The 21,416-nt window shown below is 46.7% G+C and overlaps 1 protein-coding gene across 1 annotated transcript in view; it reads left to right on the top strand.

Moving 5' to 3' along the window:
• The window catches only part of SFMBT2 (Scm like with four mbt domains 2), a 234,767-nt gene that overhangs the window by 169,706 nt on the left and 43,645 nt on the right, over positions 1–21,416 (top strand). Inside the window, exons 12-15 of the mRNA XM_019808390.2 lie at positions 8,688–8,801; positions 10,350–10,392; positions 12,276–12,346; positions 14,499–14,638. Coding sequence (XP_019663949.2) covers positions 8,688–8,801; positions 10,350–10,392; positions 12,276–12,346; positions 14,499–14,638 — 368 coding nt within the window. The remainder of the gene's footprint in view (positions 1–8,687; positions 8,802–10,349; positions 10,393–12,275; positions 12,347–14,498; positions 14,639–21,416) is intronic.

The raw sequence follows: 21,416 nt of genomic DNA, 5'->3' as shown, positions 1-21,416 counted from the left end.
ATGGCCCACCGCCATGACTGGGCGTCCCCTCAGCGCCCACTGCCTCTGCCCAGCTCAGTCTTCGAGTCTCACGGCCCCTCTCTGGCTCAGGTCTTCATCCCCTCCTCCTACAATTTGTTCCCTGGTGCTCCGCCACCTTCATGGGAGCCCGAAGAGTTTGCTTTGTAAAGTCGCAGCCATTGTCTTCCTTCTCATTCTCAGTCCGTCTGTATGTCTCCTGGAGTCAAGACTCCTATTCCACCACGTGGATTCGGCAGCCCCCTCCTGACAATACGTCTGCTTCCTAGATGTGTGATCTTGAGTACTTAGAGTTTAAAACCTTTTTTCCTATTTGTACAGTTCTATAAAATATATATACAATCATGGATCCTGCCTTATAGGATGGGAATTAACATCTGTAAAGGGCACGTGATAGTAAGTGCTCAGGAGGAGGACGTGGCTGATGAGCACACAGAAAGGCAGCCCCTTCTCACGTCAGCATTACCTCCCTGCACAGAGCCTACGCTCCATCAGAACAGAGCACTCACTGTGTCTGTAAACATTCTGATACTGTGTTTGGCGTTGTGGGCCGTTTTACAGGGCTGCGCCTATCACATCACACAATATTTGGACAAGAGTTTATGTGCACTTTGGTCACTTAAATGCTTGCTGAATCGATGAGAGGAATAAATAAAATCTTGTGTTTCTGAACAAGAAAGTGATTTAAGATATAGCAGTCCCTTAAGAACTGCTAGCTGGTTCTTTAAAAGACTTAATAAGATGGATAAACCCCTAGCCAGACTTATCAAAATAAAAGAGAAAAGACCCAAATTAATAAAATCATGAATGAAAGAGGAGAGGTCATGACCAACACCAAGGAAATACAAAAAATTTTAAGAACATGTTATGAGCAACTATATGCCAACAAATTAAGTAATCTAGAAGACATGGATGCATTCCTAGAAACTTATAAACTACCAAAATTGAAACAGGAAGAAATAGGGAACCTGAACAGACCCAAACCGATAGACCCATAACCAGCTTCAGCCCAATTGAATCAGTAATCAAAAATCTCCCAAAAAAACAGAGTCCAGGGCTGAATGGCTACCCAGGGGAATTTTACCAAATATTTAAAGAAGAAATAATACCTATTTTTCTGAAGCTGTTTCAAAAAACAGAAATGGAAGGAAAACTTTCAGACTCTTTCTGTGAAACCAGCATTACCTTGAATCCCAAAACCAGACCAAAAAGGAGAATTACAGACCAATATCCCTGGTGAACATGGATGCAAAAATTCTCACCAAGATACTAGCCAGTAGGATCCAACAGTATATTAAAATGGTTATTCACCAAGACCAAATGGGATTTATTCCTGGGTGTGGTACAACATACACAAATCAGTCAACATGATACATCATTAATAAAACAAAGGACAAGAACCATATGATCCTCTCAGTTGATTCAGAAAAAGTATTGGACAAAGGATAGCATCCTTTTTTGATTAAAACTCTCCACAGTGTAGGAATAGAGGGAACACATCTCAATATCATAAAAGCCGTATACGAAAAGCCCACAGCGAATATCTCTCAATGGAGAAAAGCAGAGATTTACCCCTAAGGTGAGGACCCACTTTCACCACTGTTGTTCAGCATAGTACTAGAATCCTAGCCTCAGCAATCGGACAACAGAAAGAAATAAAAGGCATCCGAATAGCAAAAAGAAGTCAAACTCTTACTCTTCGCAGATGACATGAAACGTTATGTGAGAAACCCAAAAGACGTCACCCCAAAACTGCCAGAACTCATACAGGAATTCAGCAGCGTGTCAGGATATAAAATCAATGCACAGAAATCAGTTGCATTTCTATACACAAACAATGCGGGACAGAAGAAAGAAATTAAGGAACCGATCCCATTTACAACTGCGCCAAAAACCATAAGCTACTTCAGAATAAATCTAACCAAAGAGGTAAGGATGTGTACTCTGAAGACTATGGAACACTTATGACAGAAATTGAGGAAGTCACAAAGAAATGGAAAACTATTCCATGCTCATGGATTGGAAGAATAAATATTGTTAAAATGTCTGTGCTACCCAGAGCGGTCTACACAGTTGGTGCAATCTCTATCAAAATACCATTGACATTTTTCACAGAGCCGAACAAATAATCCTAAAATTTGTATGGAACCAGGAAAGACCCCAAATAGCCAGGGGAATGTTGAAAAAGAAAACCAAAGCTGGTGGTATCACAATGTCAGACTTCAAGCTCTATTACAAAGCTGTAGTTATCAAGACAGAATGGTACTGGCACAAAAACAGACACAAAAATCAGTGGAACAGAATAAAGAACCCAGAAATGGGATTGCAACATTGTGGTTAACTAATCTTCGACAAAGCAGGAGAGAATATCCAATGGAAAAAGGACAGTTTCTTTAATAAATGGTGCTGGGAAAATTGGACAACCACGTGCAGAAGAACGAAACTGGACCGTTTCCTTACACCATACACAAAGATAAACTTAAAATAGGTGAAAGACCTAAATGGGAGACAGGAATCCATCAAAATCCTAGAGGAGAACACAGGCAGCAACCTTTGACCTCAGCCACAGCAACTTCTTGCAAGACACGTCTCCAAAGACCAGGGAAACAAAGGCAAAAATGAACTATTGGGACTTCATCAAGATAAAAAGCTTCTGCACAGCCNAGGAATCCATCAAAATCCTAGAGGAGAACACAGGCAGCAACCTCTGTGACCTCGGCCACAGCAACTTCTTGCAAGACACGTCTCCAAAGACCAGGGAAACAAAGGCAAAAATGAACTATTGGGACTTCATCAAGATAAAAAGCTTCTGCACAGCCAAGGAAACAGTCGACAAAACTAAAAGACAGCCGACAGAATGGGAGGAGATATTTGCAAATGTCTTATCAGATAATGGCTAGTATCCAAAATATATAAAGAACTTACCAAACTCAACACCCAAAAAGCAAAGAATCCCATCAGGAAATAGGCAAAAGAGATCAACAGATATTTCTCCAAAGAAGACATCCAAATGGCCAACAGACACATGAAAAAAATGCTCCAAATCCCTTGTCATCAGGGAAATACATACAAAACCACAGTGAGATACCACCTCACACAAGTCCAGAATGGCTAAAATTAACAAGTCAGGAAACAACAGATGTTGGCAAGGATGCAGAGAAAGGGGAACCCTCCTACACTGTTGGTGGGAATACAAGCTGTTGCAGCCACTCCGGAAGACAATATGAAGGTTCCTCAAGAAGTTAAAAATAGAGCTACCCTCTGACTCAGTAGTTGCACTACTGGGTATTTATTCACAGATGTAGTGAAAATCCAGGGCACACGCATCCCAGTGTTCATAGCAGCAATGTCCACAATAGCCAAACTGTGGAAGGAACTGAGATGCCCTTCAACAGATGACTGGATAAAGAAGATGTGGCCTATATATACAATGGACTATTACTCAGCCATCAGAAAGGATGAGTACCCACCGTTTGCATCAACATGGATGGAACTGGAGGGGATTATGCTAAGTGAAATAAGTCAATCGGAGAAAGACAATTATCGTGTGGTTTCGCTCATACGTGGAATATAGGAAACAGCTCAGAGGATCCTAGGGGATGGGAGAGAAAACTGAATGGGAAGAAATCAGAGAGGGAGAAAAACCATGAGAGACTCTTAACTCTAAGGAACAAACTGATGGTTGCTGGAGGGGAGGGGTTGGAGGGATGGGGTAACGGGGTGATGGGCATTAAGGAGGGCAGGTGATGTGATGAGCACGGGGTGTTATATGCAACAGATGAACCTCTGAAACTAATGTACTGTGTGTTGGCTCATTGAATCGAAATAAAAAGAAAATAACTATCTTGCCGACTGAATTTTGAGCCAGTGAAATCTTTTATACATGTAAGCTAACATTCAGAATCTCTTAGGCCATTTTTTTCCTATGCTTGGTTCAGTCCAGTAAGCTACCCTCCACAGCATCATCTACGGGGGTCCTATTAAAATGCACCTTCCTCGGACCTAGTGCATCTGAGTCCCAAGCAGGATCTGGGAGTCTGCATTTTAACGTCACCCTCCCCAGACGATTCTTCTGTGCGCTAGGGTTTGTAAAGGACTCTGTGATCTAATGGGCGAGGTGTGGCATGGTTTAAAGGAACTTGTGTTGAGGCGACCTCTTACGGCTAGGACACCAGGTGCGGAAAACTGCCCCTTAAGCCTTCCTGTAATTTGTGGAAAAGTCAGGTGGTTAATAAGCATTTCACAGAGACTTGCAAAAATCGAACAAGGGAAAATGCAAATGTGAAAGTAATTATATTTCAAGCCAGTGTGGGTGGTTTTAAAGTCTTTAAAAGGAGGTATGGCCTGCATGAGACAATTTTGGGAGAAGCTGCCTCAGCAGATCAGGGGCTGAGAGCAATGTTTCCTGAACATTGAAGAGGGTGGTCGGAGAGTGGGAGCTGTCTGTGGGCATGGGCTTTTAATCCTCTCAAATCTGTTTGGTGCCCAAAGCTGGTGCTCAACTAGACACGTCCTTGGTGGCCCACAAGAACTGGCGCCGTCTGTCTTAGGCAACATGTGACTGGGGTGGGGGAAGGCTTTTGACTGGGGGTGGTGCTGGGGGATCGCCTCTCCAGAGGCTTTGCTGCAGGATCCCACAGAGTTTGGGCTTTCGAGCTGTTGTTGTGATGGATGTGACTCACGCCCGACCACCTTCCTGTTGTCATCTGCCCACAGAGAGCAGATCGGGCTCCTTCCCCTTCTGTGGGAGGCGGCAGTGGCTGCCTCATCCGGGGAATTCTGCGGGAGAGATGTAGGGCCCGAGTAGGAAAGGGACAGATGCTAATCAGACCGAGCCAATACAAACCCAAAACAGAAACAAAAAAGAAAGAAAAATGCCATCTGCAGCGCCTCTAGAGTGAGATTATTTAGGGTCAAATCCTGGATACGCCACTTGCTGCTCTTTGATCTTTTTCTGTGCCTCAGCTTACTCATCTATAAGATGGGGATGTATCTGGTCGCTATCCCTTGGGCTGTTGTGAGGATTAAACATTTGGGAAAATGTTGTGCCCGATGTCAGCGCTTCCGAGTGGTTGCAGGCCTGTGAGTGTCTGTCTCTCCACACACACGTTTGATCCCATTTCTGTTGTTTTCCTTCCAACTGCCTGTTTCCTATCACATCTTGATCTTGCTGCCCACAGTTTTGCCCTTCTTTTTATTCCTTAGGAATTTGGCTCCACAGCTGATGAAGGGACATGACAGACTAGTTTTGTAGCTAGGTCTCTGCAGATGGAAGGAGCCGGACAGATGGCCCTCGGGGTTTCCAGCACCCAGTCTTGCTTGTCCCTGGATCACTGGGTCACTTTCTCTTCTCTAGCGCCTTATCTTTCCATCGCACGCTTGAGCCCATCACAATTTGCTGTGGCCTTTGACTGTTAATGAGGGTACTGAGCAAGTCTAACTAGCTTCCTTAAATACCTCTTGCCTTTCTTCCTTTCCCTCCTTTTAACGGAGGTGTGGGGCTCCTTCTGACTCTCTTCCCAAAGCCTCTGCCTTTCGGAGGGCAGGTGGAACTTTGTGGGAGGGAACGGTATCCAGTGAGGGGATGACACAGTCTCAGGATATGGCAATTGCAGAACTATTTTAAGTTCCAAAGTGACTCTTAAAAATTTATATGCTTTGTGAGTATGGAATATCTTTGTCCTCTTAGCAACGGAACGATTCATTGTAGTTTGGTTTTATTTCCTGTTAAGGTCATTTGCCCTTCATTAATCTGGCCTCTGTGGCAGTACGGTCCATGCATGAGACTCCTTTCTTCTCAGAGTGTTTTGTGTTGTGTGGTTATTGTGGTGATAGTGAGGTCGCAATTGTAAATTAGTTGATTCGTTCGCAAGGGCCAAAAATACATGAAAGTATCTGTGGTCAGAGTCTCTCTCCTACCCCTGCCCCCATCCCTCAGTGTCCCAGCTCCTTTCCCAGCAGATGCCCACTGTATTAGAATTTTACACTTTCTTCCATATTTGTCTTACGCACATATAAGTATATGTTATTTCCCCCTTTTTAAACAGATGGTAGCATACTATATATATGCAGTGTTCTGTACTCTGCCTTTCTTTGACCCAGCATATACATATATATCTTTATATGTAAGTATGCAAAGAGGTTTCTCATTCTTTCTTATAGTGGCAGAATATCCCGTCCTACAGTGTACCATTATTTGTTTAAGTACTTCCCTATAGATGGAGATTGAGGTTTCCCAGTGGTTTTTGAGATGAAGATTCTGGATGAGGATGAATGAGTAGAATCCATATTGACAGATGTAGCTGAAATGAAGTCTGAAGTTGAGCATGGCTTTGTGTTGTTCACAGAGGGTGTCCGCTAAAATGGTAAGACTGTTGCAGTAGTCCCCTAAGCTTTGCATAGGTAGTTTTGGAAATCCTAGAATAAGCAAGCAGAATCGCATGCATTTTTAATGGATTAAAATAAAGGGTTATTTTTTGAAAATATTATTCCAAGTCCAGCCAGATGTATCTAGATGCATAAGGTTGACAAAGGGACATAAGGAATCGGTACCCATCATTCAGAATAGGATTGGAAAAGTTTCACGGTCAGGAAAATGTTCCTGGGAGGTAGATAACCCACTTTTCCATCTGTTCCTATTTAATAGATGCCTTAGTGGCTTAGATTTGAAAGTGCAAGGAAGGCAGGGTTATCTTTCTTGAGGACATAGTCGCTGACACGCTGCAGCTCATAAATATTTGTTTTGAATGGAGAGCATGATTAAAGAATTTTAAAGTATGGTAAAGATGACCGTGTAAATATATTACTGTATATGTTGTTATGGAAGTGTATGTATGAAAGCATTAATACCAAGTGATATTTGAAGCAGCAGAATATTGGAAGATGAAGGTCATGATTCAGGAAGGAGCAGGCTATCAAGTTCACCTTGTGCTTCTTTTCAAAGTACTACTTTGACCTTGAAAATCTTATTTGTACCTAAATGTAAGTCTGGAGATACAAATGTATGTCGTAGATGAATTCAGCCGTTAGCAAACTTGTTGAGTAGCTAAGAAACACATGCCATTTTTGTGAGTTTGAAGATGAGGTAACAGCTCGAGGACCCTCTGGAGAGCCGTGTGCCCTCTGGGACAGGAGCAATCACTTGCACATTGGAAGCCACCTGGAGAGTTTCTTTACCTCTTGCCTTGTTTTAGACGTTGTCTTGTTTATTTGGCGGTCTCTTTGGCAAGTAGGTTACGAACTGGTTGAGTCGTAATTGGAGACAGAATTGATTTCCATTCACTCAACTGTGTTGAGAAATAATCCCCATAAACCTGCTTGCATTCCTTTAGTTCATATATCCTTCAAATTATGGGCAAATGCAGGGAAAAGAAAGTTAGGATTGATAATGTTGTTCATTTTTGGAGGGAAGAAATCAAAAGTTGGAAGTGACTACTGGTGGTGATAATATGTGGGTGTCGGCGTGCTCAGGGCACTTGAAATGCACCAGTACGCTGGGTTAGTGCTAAATTGGAGCCCACGTGTGTCAAACAGCATGCTCCATTTTTGCAGTGTCCACTTGACCATGAGAAGTCGGGTAGAGCCAATGCAGCGAGCGTCCCAGTTACAGGGGTTGGGGCCATCTTGTGTCTGCTGGAACTGAGCTTCGTGAAGTTATGTTTTGGGGGGGGATAGGATTTCAAATTCATGGGTTGTGGTGTGGAGACGCGAATGCGTGAGGTGTTCTACTGCATTGTTTTCATCTTGATTCTTCGTGAAGACATGGGAGCAAAGCAGGAGTAAGTGGTCAGAGCCAGTGGGTCCCTATTAATAGAGTTCCTGTCTTTCGATTCTTAGTTCACGGGTGTCTTCCTTCAGTGGTGGTGGTGTGGTTTTCAAAGAACTATTGATTCGATGTCAGATTTTCTTCTTTTCACTAGTTTGCTAGGTTCCAGACATATCCTCTATGGCCAGATCTCCTTGAATCCTTTGCTCACGTGACACACAGATTTCCTCTCTCTTTCAGAGTCTCTGAGCCGTGGTGTCGATTGATCACAAGGCAGTAGTAGGATTGCCCAACGGGGTGATCGTTAGGCAGGCCCCGCTAGAAAAGACACTCCCTCATAAATGGCTTTTGTGTGACATGCCGAAAGTCTGCGGGCCCCCAGTGGAGTTCGAGATAAGTAACCGCAGGCAAACCGATGAGGGAGCATGTTCCCTAGGGGAACTGTGTCGTTTGTGTGTCCCACTCAAAACCCGCGTTGCCACACCCGACTTGTTCTTTTCACGGTTATGTTGACTTTCATTAGTTGGTGTCGGACAAAGTGTGTCTCAGTGGCTTACGCACACGTGCTGTGGTCCCCACCCCCCAGCTCGGCCCGTTTCCTTTATTTTAAGGGTACTTTTAGGAAAGGGGCAGAGGTGTTCCCTCCGCTGGTGTTTCCGTGTCCACCCCCCCCCGCCCACGTGCAGCAGGAAATAGCTTGGATTTTCTGGATCTCCACTTTATTTGCGCCCCACTTACTCTGGCTGTTGGGTATTTCCAGTGCTGGCACCTGTCATCAGACTGTGCTCAGCTGAACGGTCCGGGGGGGGTGTGGTCCTCATCACAGGGATGCTTGCGCCTCGTCCCCTTCTTCCAGGTCTCTGTGGTGAAACCTGTACCTGTTGTTTTGACTTTTCCAATGCAGGTCTGCAGACCCCTGCTCCGGAGTTCATTGTGGACGTGGAGTCCATGGACATCTTCCCCGTGGGCTGGTGCGAAGCAAACTCTTACCCTCTGACCGCACCACACAAAACAGTCTGTAAGTAGCGTCCGGTGGGAGCCATTGCGGACAACATCTGGGGCTTTGAGGGGTAAATACACAGTGTTGTAAAGAGACTATAGCCAGGTTAGAAAAAACAGAACTTGTGTTAGACTTCCCACGGAGCCCCAATATTTTTATCTCATGGGTGCTTTCAGTATCTTCATGGGATGCATATTTGGAAGCATTTCACGGGTTGACAAGGTAAGTCATAATGATAGGGCAGGTGAAGGTTGCAGAGTGGCAGAGATAAAATGTAAAATAAATATAAGATCGATAAGTATATAAAACAATATATAGATATATGTAAAATAAATTCTCCCGGTTTTGTATACAGTTCATTATTTTGATTAGAGAAAATTTAAGCTAAAATCTATGTGGTTTTTTTGTTGGTTTTTGATGTTGGTTTTGGGAAGGGGAGAGAAGCTGCATGTGTGGGTTGGGAGGGAGAGGCAAGGGGCGAGGGAGAGAGAATCTCAAGCAGGCTCCACTGTCAGCACAGAGCCCTACTCGGGGCTCAATCCCATGACCCTGAGACCACAGCCTGAGCCAAAACCAAGAATCAGACGCTTAACCCACTGAGCTACCCAGGAGCTCCCAAATATTACGTTTCTGTATTATGTCTGAGAAAGAACTGATTTTTCTCATGAGGTTTATCTTAAAAGAATCCTAATTGGTCCTAATAATTACTGACATAACATATAAAAACTTAACTACCCTTAGCACTAACCAGTGAGATTTCAACTCTACTTTGAAAAGTGCATTATATCACATCCTTCTGATCACAAAAATACCAAATTAAAGCAGTATTAGTAGTTAACCCAACAACTAATTTCGTTTCTCTGTCTTTTAAATATATACAACAGTGTGAGTTTTAACCTATGTTATTGTAGGTCATTAAACTGAGAAGGTACCATTTAAAAATCTTCAAAACTAATCAATCTTGGCATTTTTTTATTCCACCATAATGTTTACTGAAAGTGTTATTTAAAAGTATGCAGCCACTCTAGAAAACCGTATGGAGGGTCCTCAAAAAGTTAAAAATAGAGCTACCCTACAACCCAGCAATTGCACTATTAGGTATTTATCCAAAAGATACAAACATAGTGATCTGTTTAATTTTATGAAATGCAGTAAATTCTATTTAGACTTCATTTCTGATGAGTCAGAGTCTCTTTTAGATTTATTTATTTATTTTAGAGAGAGAGATTGAGAAGGGGGTAGAAAGTGGAGGGGAGAGAGAGGCAGTGGGGGAGAGAGGGACATGCAGACTCCCCGCTGAGCACAGAGCCTGACATGAGGCTCGATCTCACAACCTTGAGATCACGACCTGAGCCAACTGCATCACCCAGGCGCCCGGAGTCAAAGTCTGTTTTAATGCTGGAAGAAATTAAGATAAAGCTGTGGTAGGAATGAAATAACTTTCCAGTGTTTAAATTGTTTCTTTAAAACTGACACAATTTTACAGGAAGACATTTTTAAAAAACGCTTTTGCCCACTCGCAAATGAAGCTGATTGTCCGTCTGCCCTTTCTTGCCTGTTTTACAGCACAAAAGAAGAGAAAGATTGCAGTCGTGCAACCAGAAAAACAGTAAGCTTTTGTTTCTGTTTCTTTTTCCAGCACTTAGGTGATAAACTACACAGAGCTGTCTTTAGTGAGGATAGGCAGCGTGGCTTTTTTTATCAGGGAGCTAGTTCATGCTTGGTGCAGGCACAGAGTTGATGGTAGGAAATACCTATTGTTCACGGCACACCTGTTACGTGCAAGACACAGGCTCGCTCTTCTAGGGATCTCTTCTCCGGATTGTGGTTTCTCCCTTCCGTTCCACCTCGGCGTAGCTGCAGGGCATCCTGGCCTCACATCCTGATAGTGAGGGGTATCACTGTCCCCACCCACACTCAGCATGCTGCGGCACTGGTCGAGGCCGGCCCGGCAGGCAGACTGCCGTCTGAGGCCAGCTCTGCCGCCCCTGGCAAGGTGTCCTTGAGGAAGGTGCTTTATTGCTCTGCCTCTCAGTGCCCTCATGTGTGAAACACCTGTTTCTCAGGCGTTTCTTGAAGATTAAATTAGATTTCATGTGAAAAAAAATGTGTGGGTTGTGTAGGGTTGAGTCAGTGTAAGTTACCCCACATTTCAGTTGTAATTTTAGGGGGGTGGGAGGGTATCGGGCAGTGTGCATACATGCAGCATGTTTTTGAAAAATTGCCACCGTTGGTATTTTTTTTATATATTGAAAAATAGCTAAGGTACACTAAAATACACATCCATTGCCAGGTGGTTCTGTTTTCTAATAAAAATACACTGGTGGAAATGAATTTGAGAGCAGCATCTTTTTTTTCAGTTACCCAGGTTTAAACTTAAAGTGAAATTGAATAATAACTGCATGGCTATTTGAATGTGAATAACAATTTTATGGGCATTTTCCATACATTCATGTCTAAACACAGTGTAGCAGGTTAATAATCTGACTCCAGTTTGGATATCATTGAAAATAGAGAGCAAATAATAAAGGGGCCCATCATTGAATCCAAATCCGAATTTGTAACTTCGTGGTCTGTGGATCCGTGCTCCCCGTCCTGCACTTGCACAGTCATGCAGACGGCTCGGGACACACACACTGCTGGGCCCCCATCTCCAAGTCCCTGACTCAGGATGTCTTCAGTGGGGCCCGAGCATCTGTGCATCCAACAAGTTTCCAGGGGATGCTGGTCCACTAGTGTGGGGACCCCACTTTGAGAACCAGTGCAAAGATCACCCCATGGAGAGTTCGTGATGGTTTGCCTTGCACTTGTGTCACTTTTCAGTGGTGTGGTTTCTACACCACCATCTGGGGTACCCTGTGAGACCCAACACACCTGTCCTTTCCCCGTGGCTACCTTTTTTTTTTTTAATGTTTATTCAGCAACTTTTTACTGAACTGTAACACAAATCTCTGCGCTAGGATAGGCCTACTTCACATTATAGGACCCATCGTTCATAGGCTTTCTTTGAAGGTCTTTTTCGTGTGGCTACGACCCACGCAAGCACAGGCACCAAAAATCGAAGGCCAGGTAGTTCTCAGACACTAGTTTGTAGAAAGTACTAGTTTCTTTTATTGAAGAGAAGTCTGACTTCCATTAAAGTCTGTCTAAAATATAATGGAGGGCATTATGACAATTTTATAGCAAGAGACAAAGCCAGGAGCCGCCTAGAAGAACATCACTGATTAGAAATGACCTGTTGAGGGACAGACGTGCCATTGGCTTCTTAGGATCATTACAGAAATTTGGGGACAACCTGAAATATCATACCAGTTTGTACTGACGTTGCTGCTTGACGTACGCATCCTCTCTCACTGCATGCTTGGATTTCTGTGATAGTCACTTTAAGTTGTGAAAAGACTTTGGAATTAGTGTTATTTAATTAGTTAATTCATCAGTTGAGTTTCTTCTCAAGTGTGCGACCTGTGATAGTTGTATTTTCTTGATCAACAGATTGCCATCCACAGTGCCTGTTGAGAAAATACCTCATGACCTCTGTCTATTCTCTCACCTGGACTCCACAGGTAAATGAGCCCATTTCCAGCTGGCTCTCCCTTCCCGATTTGGGAGTGGAGACATGCATGTGTTTTTAGGTCAGTATAAGAATGTCTCAACTTTAAGTTCGTTCTCCTTGTCTCTGTTGCTACTTACTAACACATACCTACTTAAAAAAAAATCTAAACCGAATTCTCTGTGCCTCTTCTGTCTCTCCGTCAGTAGCTCTAGACAATTCTCTCCATCTTCTGGAGAAGAGTCCGTGCGTTACTTGGAAATTACGAGCCCAGTTAGGGTTGTATTGTCCTGGATGGTCATGTGCAAGGAGAAAGAATTGAAAATACCATTATTAGGCACTCATTTTTTTTTAACATTTTATGTCATCCCCCTTGCATTTTTCCATTGTTGGTTAATATTTAAGTCCCCATGGGCTTTTGAATTGTTCCTTAAAACCCTCTGTGTGTGAAAGCTGAGAGTGAATAATATATGTTTTTTAATGTGTACAATTCTATATCTTATAATAACTTTTGAAAACACAAATGTGAATTCCCCGTTGACAACAAATTTGATTATAGACGTGCTTGTACATTAAATAATATATTTGATTAAGAATTCTGTTTTCTAGCCAAAGTGAAACCTCTGAATTCTTCCAGGACTCTGAGCTATGTACCATGGAAGAGTCCTAGCAGTCAGAGTTGTAGTAAGGAGAGCATTTTTATGAGTAGACTTACTAAAACTGTTTTTTTCCTGAAGTTCTGGGTAGGGTAATCCTACCAAAAAAATTCGATGTATATGCAGCTGTGGACATAATTCTTTTGCCTAATTTTGTTATATAGAATTCAAACTTCAGAATGGTTTTAAAAGAACCATGTCAGCTCTTCTTTCAGAGTCTGTAATTGTTTTATTACTCCTTTTGTCTTACCCTCACAAAAACATTTCTCCCTCATTCCTGTTGGTTCTTAGTTGAAGTCCTATGAGGACAGTCCTTCCTGGACTGTTAAATTACCATCCGAAACTACTAACAGTTTTTGTACAGAGATCCCACTGTTAGTGGAATGGAGCTTGGAGCAGTGTGGGGGAGGGCCAGTCTTGGCTGACAGCAAAACCCTGTTAGGGACATTGGGAAGCTTTAGGAAAATACCTTACCACTTAGTTCTTCCACATTTCCCTGTGGCCCTTTGAGACACAGCTAGACCAACAGCCTGCTGCGTTGAAAGCATAATGAGGTAAATACAGATTCAGTCCGCTGGGAGGAACATTGCACATCCATGAGGTCGGCCAAGTGCAGATACCCTGCTGTGTCTGGTGTTGGCTTGGGTGTGATATGGCAGCCACTCCTATGCCAGGCTCATAGAGGAATAAATTGGGATAGTCTGCGTGGACGTCAGTTCGACCCCATGTGGTACAACTGAGGACATGCAGGACCCCATGGCCGAGCAGCGCTCCTCCTCGTTATATACACTTGGAAAGCTCTCTTGCCGGTACGCAGGCGCAGACGTTTACAGCTGTACTCAGCAGAGCACCGTGGGTAATCCTGAGCAAGTGGAAGTCACTGAGCATCCGTCAGCAAGAGAGTGGACGGCTTGCTTGTGCCGTGTTCATGTAATGGGGTCACGCACAGAAGTGACAAATGGATGAGCAGTCTGCTTATACATGTACTGACCTGGATGGATCTCAGAAACCTCAGGTCAAACAAACAAAATGTTGCAGAAAACCATTTATGGAGTATTTTTAAAATATCCCAAATACCATGCATTGCTTGTCAACACACATCTACCTGTGTGTGTGGTCAGGTTTATAGACCTGCGTGGGAATGATAAACACCAGATTCAAGGAAGGGGAAGAGAAGGTGGGGCAGTTTCTGGGGTAGGAAACCAGGGGAGCTTAGCTCTGGAGCTGGCGTGTTTTGTTTTGTTTTGTTTTTCTTAGCTGCACAGCGATAACGTTAGTTGTCATTGTCTTGGTTTTAGCATCTTTTCGTGTATCTTGAATCCTGTATCATAAACAGAAAAGTTCATTTATATGGTAGCAAAAAAATAACTTGAATCTCTAAGCTATTGTGTTTATAAGGCATTCTGATATTAAGACACAGTGGGCCTCTGGGTAATTTTGCCAACTAAGTGGATTAAGCAGGTTTTTTGTTGGCTCCTAAAGCATGAGCTGTGTTGCTCTTCCCCACAGGTACTGTCAACGGGAAATACTGCTGTCCTCAGCTTTTTATCAACCACAGGTGTTTCTCAGGCCCTTACCTGAACAAAGGGAGAATAGCAGAGCTACCTCAGTCAGTGGGACCAGGCAAATGTGTGCTGGTTCTGAAAGAGGTAAGGCGTGTGCACGGGGGTCCGTGCCGGGATATTTCCACAGGTGTCCAAGATGTAAACAGAATTTCTGAAGGACATAACGGAAATTCGGATCATTTGAGGCGACGTTTTCTAAGCACCTGCTTTGTCTCCATCCTTGGGCTGGAGCAGGTCAGGCAGGGATGGGAAATGGCATTCCTGCCCATGAAAGACTCACAGACTGGTGGGGGGACTAGGCCTTCCTTGCCTGAGTCCGGGGAAACCTTGCAGTAGGTTTGAGGGCTATGTGTGGGGTGAGGGCCTGGGCCTGCAGACTGAAGGTTTCTCTCAAGAGGTAAGTAAGCCTGGATGGGCGAGAGCAAGTGCTGTTAAGGATGGGCACCCCTCGGCCATGTTGGGAATGGCATTGCCTTCCCCTCCGTCTGCCGTACCCAGCACCACTCCTGCCTGGAGGAGGCACGGCTCAATGCAAGGTGGGCCCCAGGCCCGTGCATGAAGTTTGTGTCGCGGGGAAGGCCCAGGCCACGCATCAGTTTGATGGTATTCTTTCCCATTTCTCTTCCTGCCTTTGAGGCTTGACCTACAGAGAGAGGTGAATCCCCATTACGTTGACGGAGGCTTTCCTCTCTGGTCTGTTTTTATAGCCTCGCCACAGACCCTGTTTGGACATGGCTTGGAATTCTGGAACTGTTGCTGGAATGCAATCTCTGCTTTTCTCACACATATCAGTGTTTTCTGTTAAGAAAGAGGACCCCACGTAGATCTTTATCACTACTGTACCATGAGGAATGTGTTTTAATTCCTGGGGCACGACTGTCCGTTCGTCCACCGAACACATGTCTGTGAGGCCACTTCTCGGAGGCAGGCACTGCGCCAAGTACTGGGTCCGAAAACAAGCCCTGTCTGCCCTCTGCCTGTTGGGGCTTCACGGCCCTGTTGGGAGATGAATAATTCTAGGCTGGAGGTACAACGTGCGAGGGGACACAGAGCACAGAGCAGAGCACTCTGGGAGCACAGGGGAGGGAGTGACAAACAGATGGCAAGGGACCCTTGCTCTGGCTTCGGCAAAGGGAGCAGTGCCTCAGACGTGGGAGCACAGCCATGGTGCACAGGTGGGTGTCCAGGGAAGGAGTGGGGGTCCTTAGGCTGGGGGCGACTCGTAGGCGTGGGAGAGTGTATCCTGTTTTGAGAAGAACAGAAAAGAGAGATCTGGCCTGCCTGATGGGTGAGGCAGGACTGGGTACCTGCATAGCTTGAGGAAGGCCTTCTCTGGTGCTGTGAGGATTGGAGACTTGCCACTCCGGAGGATGGGAGCCCTCTGAGTGACACTGCGAACACCGTCCGCTCCACACAGGAACCTCCGTATGGTTTCAAGCGTCATTCTACTTAGCGAGAATGAGATCGTTTTAGCAGTCAGAGCATGTTTGCTTTTCTAGACCATCTTTGGGATTAGCAGTTAAAGACGTACATATTCAGAAAACAAAATCCCTTTTAGAGAGAAAATTGAGGTTGTAGTTGAGAAGAAACTCTGTAAAGAAACTCTGATTGGGCCATTGTCGTGGTTATTTACTTGGGATCATATAACCTATAAAATGTTCAGAGGAGGTTCCTGTCCTTCGGGAGCTTCTGGTCGAGTGGGAAAGACAGGCAGGTCCAGTGTAGCAGAGTGGGGAGCGTCTCAGGTGCTGCGACGAGGTGGGCACGGGTGTGTCGAGGTCCCGGGGAGTCTCCTGCAGTCTGTGGGAAGGAGGCATGGAGGAGTGGGCAGCCTGCACACGGAAGGCCTGGGGTGTCGATGGCACCCTGGGATGAAGGCGGGAAGAACGGGAAAGAGGCTGACAGCACCGTAAGAGAAAGGACCTCAAAGGATGGACACAAAAAGGGCACAGATCTGTGTGGGCCTTGTCCTGGGCCCTTGGCAGGTGTGCTCAGCAGCTGGGCTCTGCTTTCATGTAAAGCAGCTCACCTCCCATGGCTGGGCCCTGCCTCCTAAAAGTGGACGGTGCAGGTCTGGCCCAGCCGGAGTGGCAGGGTGACCTGTGTCGCAGATGAGATTTTTGTTGCTACAGAAGTATGGTGCTCGAGGCAGGTCAGGCAGGAGGGATGTCTCTGAAAGGCCACAGTGATGCGGGTCAGTGGAGGGACCGCTGGTCGGCTCTAGATGAGGCAGCATGGATCCNTTGTTGCTACAGAAGTATGGTGCTCGAGGCAGGTCAGGCAGGAGGGATGCCTCTGAAAGGCCACAGTGATGCGGGTCAGTGGAGGGACCGCTGGTCGGCTCTAGATGAGGCAGCATGGATCCCTGCAAATGTTAGGCCAGATTGAGGAAGAAATAAAACCAGGACTCCGTGTCAGGATTCCCGTCACCTGTGCACCGAGAATTAACTTTCCACAGTCCAGCCCGAGAGTGGGTTGTGGGTACAGTAATGCCTGCCTATGTTTGAGCCTGTTTTTTGTCAGGAGTGATCAGAAAGGAACAGGAAGCCCTGGCGAAAATACAGTGAACTGGTGGGTGCCTTTGAAGCCACCTGCAAGACTATCCGTCATGGGCAAGCTCCGGTGATGAGCACGTGGCCCCGGGGCCCCGCGGCTCTGCTCGCAAACACCACGGCCCCAGGGTCAGCCTGGTTTGGAGGCTGGCTCTTCGGCTTTTGTATGAGTTTGTAGCATCAACAGTGGTTATCCCCGATCAATTCCCCGATTGGTGCCAGCAGCCAAATGTAAAAGCCAGGCCAGAGCAGTTTTCTGATGATAAAACTAGTTTTTTGCTGATGTTCAGAAAATGCATGAGGCAGGAAGAGAAGAAGAAGAAAAAAAAGCAAGCACTTCAGTTCTGTGAGTGCAAGAAAAATGTGAGCTCCAGCAAGCCAATATTTATGCTAATGTGCTTCCTTCAGCACCAGAACCTCTATGGTCTCAAATTGCATTTTACTTAAAGAGAACGAGGTAATTGGAGCAAAGACAGAGCACGTTTGCTTTTCAGGCTGTCCGTGCTGGTAGCAGCTATAGGTTTTCATATCTTTGGGAAATGCAGAGTGATAGCTGTTTTCCTCTGTCTGGTCTGCCTAGAGGCGGCTGACCTGTGTGCGTGCGGACAGAGCCGGCCTCGGAGAAGTTACGTGCAGGCAGAGAAGAGGGTCCTCACCTCCCAGAGGGCAGACTAGCAGAGGGGGGATGGTTCTGGCCCAAGTGAGGGCCGACACGTGTCTGCTCTGGGCATCGGACCGGAGTGGGGTTTTGAGGACTAAAAGCGGTTCCTGACCTCGATTCCAGAAAGGGGGCAGCAGAGGAAGTGGCTGACCTCTAGAAGGGGGAGCTAGAGCCAGTGAGGGGTCCGGCCAAGTCTTCATCCCCATGAGGGACCCAGAACCCACAGGTCCTGAGGGGAGGGGTCAGGTCAAGCCTGTGGACGTCCCCTGAGGCTGGGGCATTTTATGGGACCCTGGGGTGTCCTTTTCTATCCCAGAGAGTTCGGCCCCTGAAGCCTGCCGCAGTGCACCAGGGTCTCCCAAAGACCCGTCGACTGTAGATCCATGCGGCCCTCAGTCAGCTTATGAGGTCCGTGTGTCACAGTGCTTCCGCTGCTGAGAGTGTTGGCGTTGTGTTGCAAGGGTGTTGGGGAAGCTTCCGCTCATACTTCAGATGCAGTCTCCTGAGTGGCCAGCCCCGTGATCCTGCTTCCTGCCCAACGTAGTGAGGGGGTGCTGTGTGCTTGTGTCCGTGTGTGAAGGAGAGAGCAGCACGAGCTCAAGAGGAAAGGAGTGTGGACACTCTCACACACTCACTCGTGTCCGTGTGTCCAGCGATGAAAAGTCCTGCCAGCTGGAGGGACTCTGAAAACAGCAGCTCAGGAGGAATTAGTCTCCGTTTTCATGGTGACGCTGACGTCCGTGGATACGAAGGCGACGTACCCGGGTGATGTCCTTAACAGAGGTTTGGGGAGCACCTGTTGTTTTTTGGAAATGTTACTTGACTTGAGTTATTTGCCCGTTTGTGACCTCTGGTTTTAGCGACAATAAGCCATAGAAACGTCATGTCCGGTGGGGAATCTTGAGGAGTCTTTTTNCCCAGCATGGCTTAACAGAGGTTTGGGGAGCACTTGTTGTTTTTTGGAAATGTTACTTGACTTGAGTTATTTGCCCGTACGTGACCTCTGGTTTTAGCGACAATAAGCCATAGAAACGTCATGTCCGGTGGGGAATCTTGAGGAGTCTTTTTTCCCATTTTCCACGTCGCTCTGGGATGTGTGATGCTGCACTTGGTCTGGAACCATGTTGGCTCAGCAGCAGGAATGACCTGTGCAATTTTTATGTGCTGTTTTCCGGCAGCCTGGGCTTGGTCATGTAGGAGATGAGCATTGACCCGTGCACTTTCCTGTGAGAAGGTAGAGGCGTAGCCCTTGACTTCCTCTTCCCTTTCTTCCTCCTAAGACTTTCAGAAAGGCTTCGGGGACTTTCTGAAGCGGTAAGCTTCCGTGGTCTTTTCTTGTCCTCCAGCCTGTGCCCTGGACCTGGGCCCTGGATCTGACTTGGAGATCAGGCTGAATGTGGTGGCATAGACTAGACGGCGCTTCCACTCTGCCAAGGCAGGGCTGTTGTGCCTGACGATAGTGAGATGCAGACGCACACGTGCGGGTGCACACACCCACTCTACCCGCCTACCTGTCCATCCATCCGTCTTTCTAGACCCTGGATCTACCCTTCGTCGTCTCCGTCTGTCATCTGTCTCTCCATCCAGTCCTCCATCCACCTACCCATCCATCCGTCATCTACCATCTGTTTATCATTTCTGTTCTGTCTACTGCCTGTCTATCCATCTGTCTGTCTGTCTGTCCGTCTGTCTCATGTATCTGAAACAGTCACTTCGCTACCCTCATGGCACCCTGGTCTGGGGGTGCAGAGGCTGAGGCGTGAGCAGGGAGACCTTCCTTTGTTTTGAAGAGAACGGGTGGTGAGAAGTCTAACTTGCAGAGGGTGAGCGTGCGCTCGAGCGGGAGCCGTGTGTGCTGGGGTGCCGATGCCCGAAACTGGGGCAGCTGCACTGGGTTACTGCCAGGCTGCAAAGGGATCCTGGAGGAGACTGGAGTGCTCACCTTCACTGAGCGAGGTTTCTTTGTCCTTTGGTCTGCTTCTGTGGTCTTCGTAGCTCTGTGGCCTCAGCTAGTGTGGAATAAGCGGCGTGGGGCCCACAGGGTGCCTCTGTCATCCAGGCATGGTTCTCTTCAGTTATCCACGACCGTTCTAGGGTGTTCCAGGTACGAAGGTGCTGGGTTATTGTGCACGCAGCAGATACTCACTGAGCATGTGCCACACCTGGGGCTCTTCAGCGCTGGAACCTGGTAGGGAATGAAACACAGTCCATCCTGTGTTCCTTCACTCAGGCTCTGGGAACTCATGGGTCATACCCCTGTGCCAGGTGGTCACTGTTCTTGGAGCTGGGGGTCGCAGTGAGCAAGAGATGTGGCTCCTTACTTGGTGAGTTGACAGCCCCCCTCCATCCGGGGAGGGGGCCTTGTCTCTCTGCCCTCTCAGCCTTTCTTACCCTAACAGACCTACACAGTGCAGATACATGGCAGAAATCGGCATCTGGTTACGTTGGAATAATACCCCAGTTCTCTGTTCTCTGGGGTCCGCGGGAGTCGTAGGCGTGTGGTTTGTAAATCTGGAAGCAAGACCGTGTGTTACTCGGACAGTAAGTAAGAGGATGGAAAGAGATGCCTTTTCTAGAGGTCCCCCTTTCTGTGTACCCCATGGTGTCCTTCCTGTTCTCGCTGTCACTGTGCTTCCTGTGCTCAGGACCTGGGATCAGGAACCCCTCCTCCCTGGCTGGTAGGGATGGAGGAGCTCCGCCTGCCGGGCATCTGGCAGTATCTCCGACTCTGAGACCTCTCCATGAAGCATGGCCAGTGTAGGCCAGACAGGTGCAGTGGGGTTTCAAACATCACAGCAGAGGGTTGAAATGTTGAACGTTGGGTCCAACGCAGAAAGCCAGTTTGCAGACAGGTCCTTCCTGAGGGCTCTGGGCCCTGTGCTGACAGCTCTCTGCTTCATCGACATGCGGCATCAGCTCAAGCAGGAGCTTCCAGAAGAATCCTGTGTTTCCTGAGTCCCTGCAACTTGCTGTCCTCTCCTCCCCTGCTCCATCAGAGATGCCTGCTTGCCAGCAGTGACGCGAGTGCCCCATGGGAGAAAGTGAGCACTGTGCCCACCCGCCCCCTGCCCCCCACCTCAGAAGTTTCCAGCGGGACCTGGCGGCCTGGAATTTGGCTTCAGTTGGAGCTTGCTGTTTATATTTCTGCCACATGGTTGACCCGTGAAGCTGTTTCCCTCAGTCTCTTGGTTTTGATTACAGTGTTTATTTTCCACATTTGGGGAGTTCTGCAATGACTTGTTTGAGTTTCCCCTTCATTATATATCGTTGAGCATTTGTTCTTTGCTACTTGTCACTTTCACTTAAAAACTGGAACGACTTCGTGTGAGAAGCCAGAAAATAAGGAATCCGAGGCAGCCTTAGCTGTTCACGTAAACGATGCCATGCTGCACCCAAAGGTAACTTTTCTCCTTCAAAGTAGCCGTGTGTTCATCAGTATGAATGAGGAGTGGGCCACGGGGGCTGTGGCCTCATATCAAGGACTCAGGCTCTGGGGTAACATTGAACAGAGGAAGAATCAGCAAAATCCAAGATGAGGACATGCTTCTCAGTGATACTCTGTGGTGTTTTTGTTGCTGCTATTTTAAGCTTACGCTGAACGCCAGCCCATGAAGAACAATGTGCCCAAGCCGGTGTGTAACCCGTAACA

This window comes from Ailuropoda melanoleuca, chromosome 15 (genome assembly GCF_002007445.2).
Source record: "Ailuropoda melanoleuca isolate Jingjing chromosome 15, ASM200744v2, whole genome shotgun sequence".
NCBI classification, from domain to species: Eukaryota; Metazoa; Chordata; class Mammalia; order Carnivora; family Ursidae; genus Ailuropoda; species Ailuropoda melanoleuca.
Note: the sequence above shows the minus strand (reverse complement) of the source record. Positions and strands in the feature narration are given on the sequence as shown.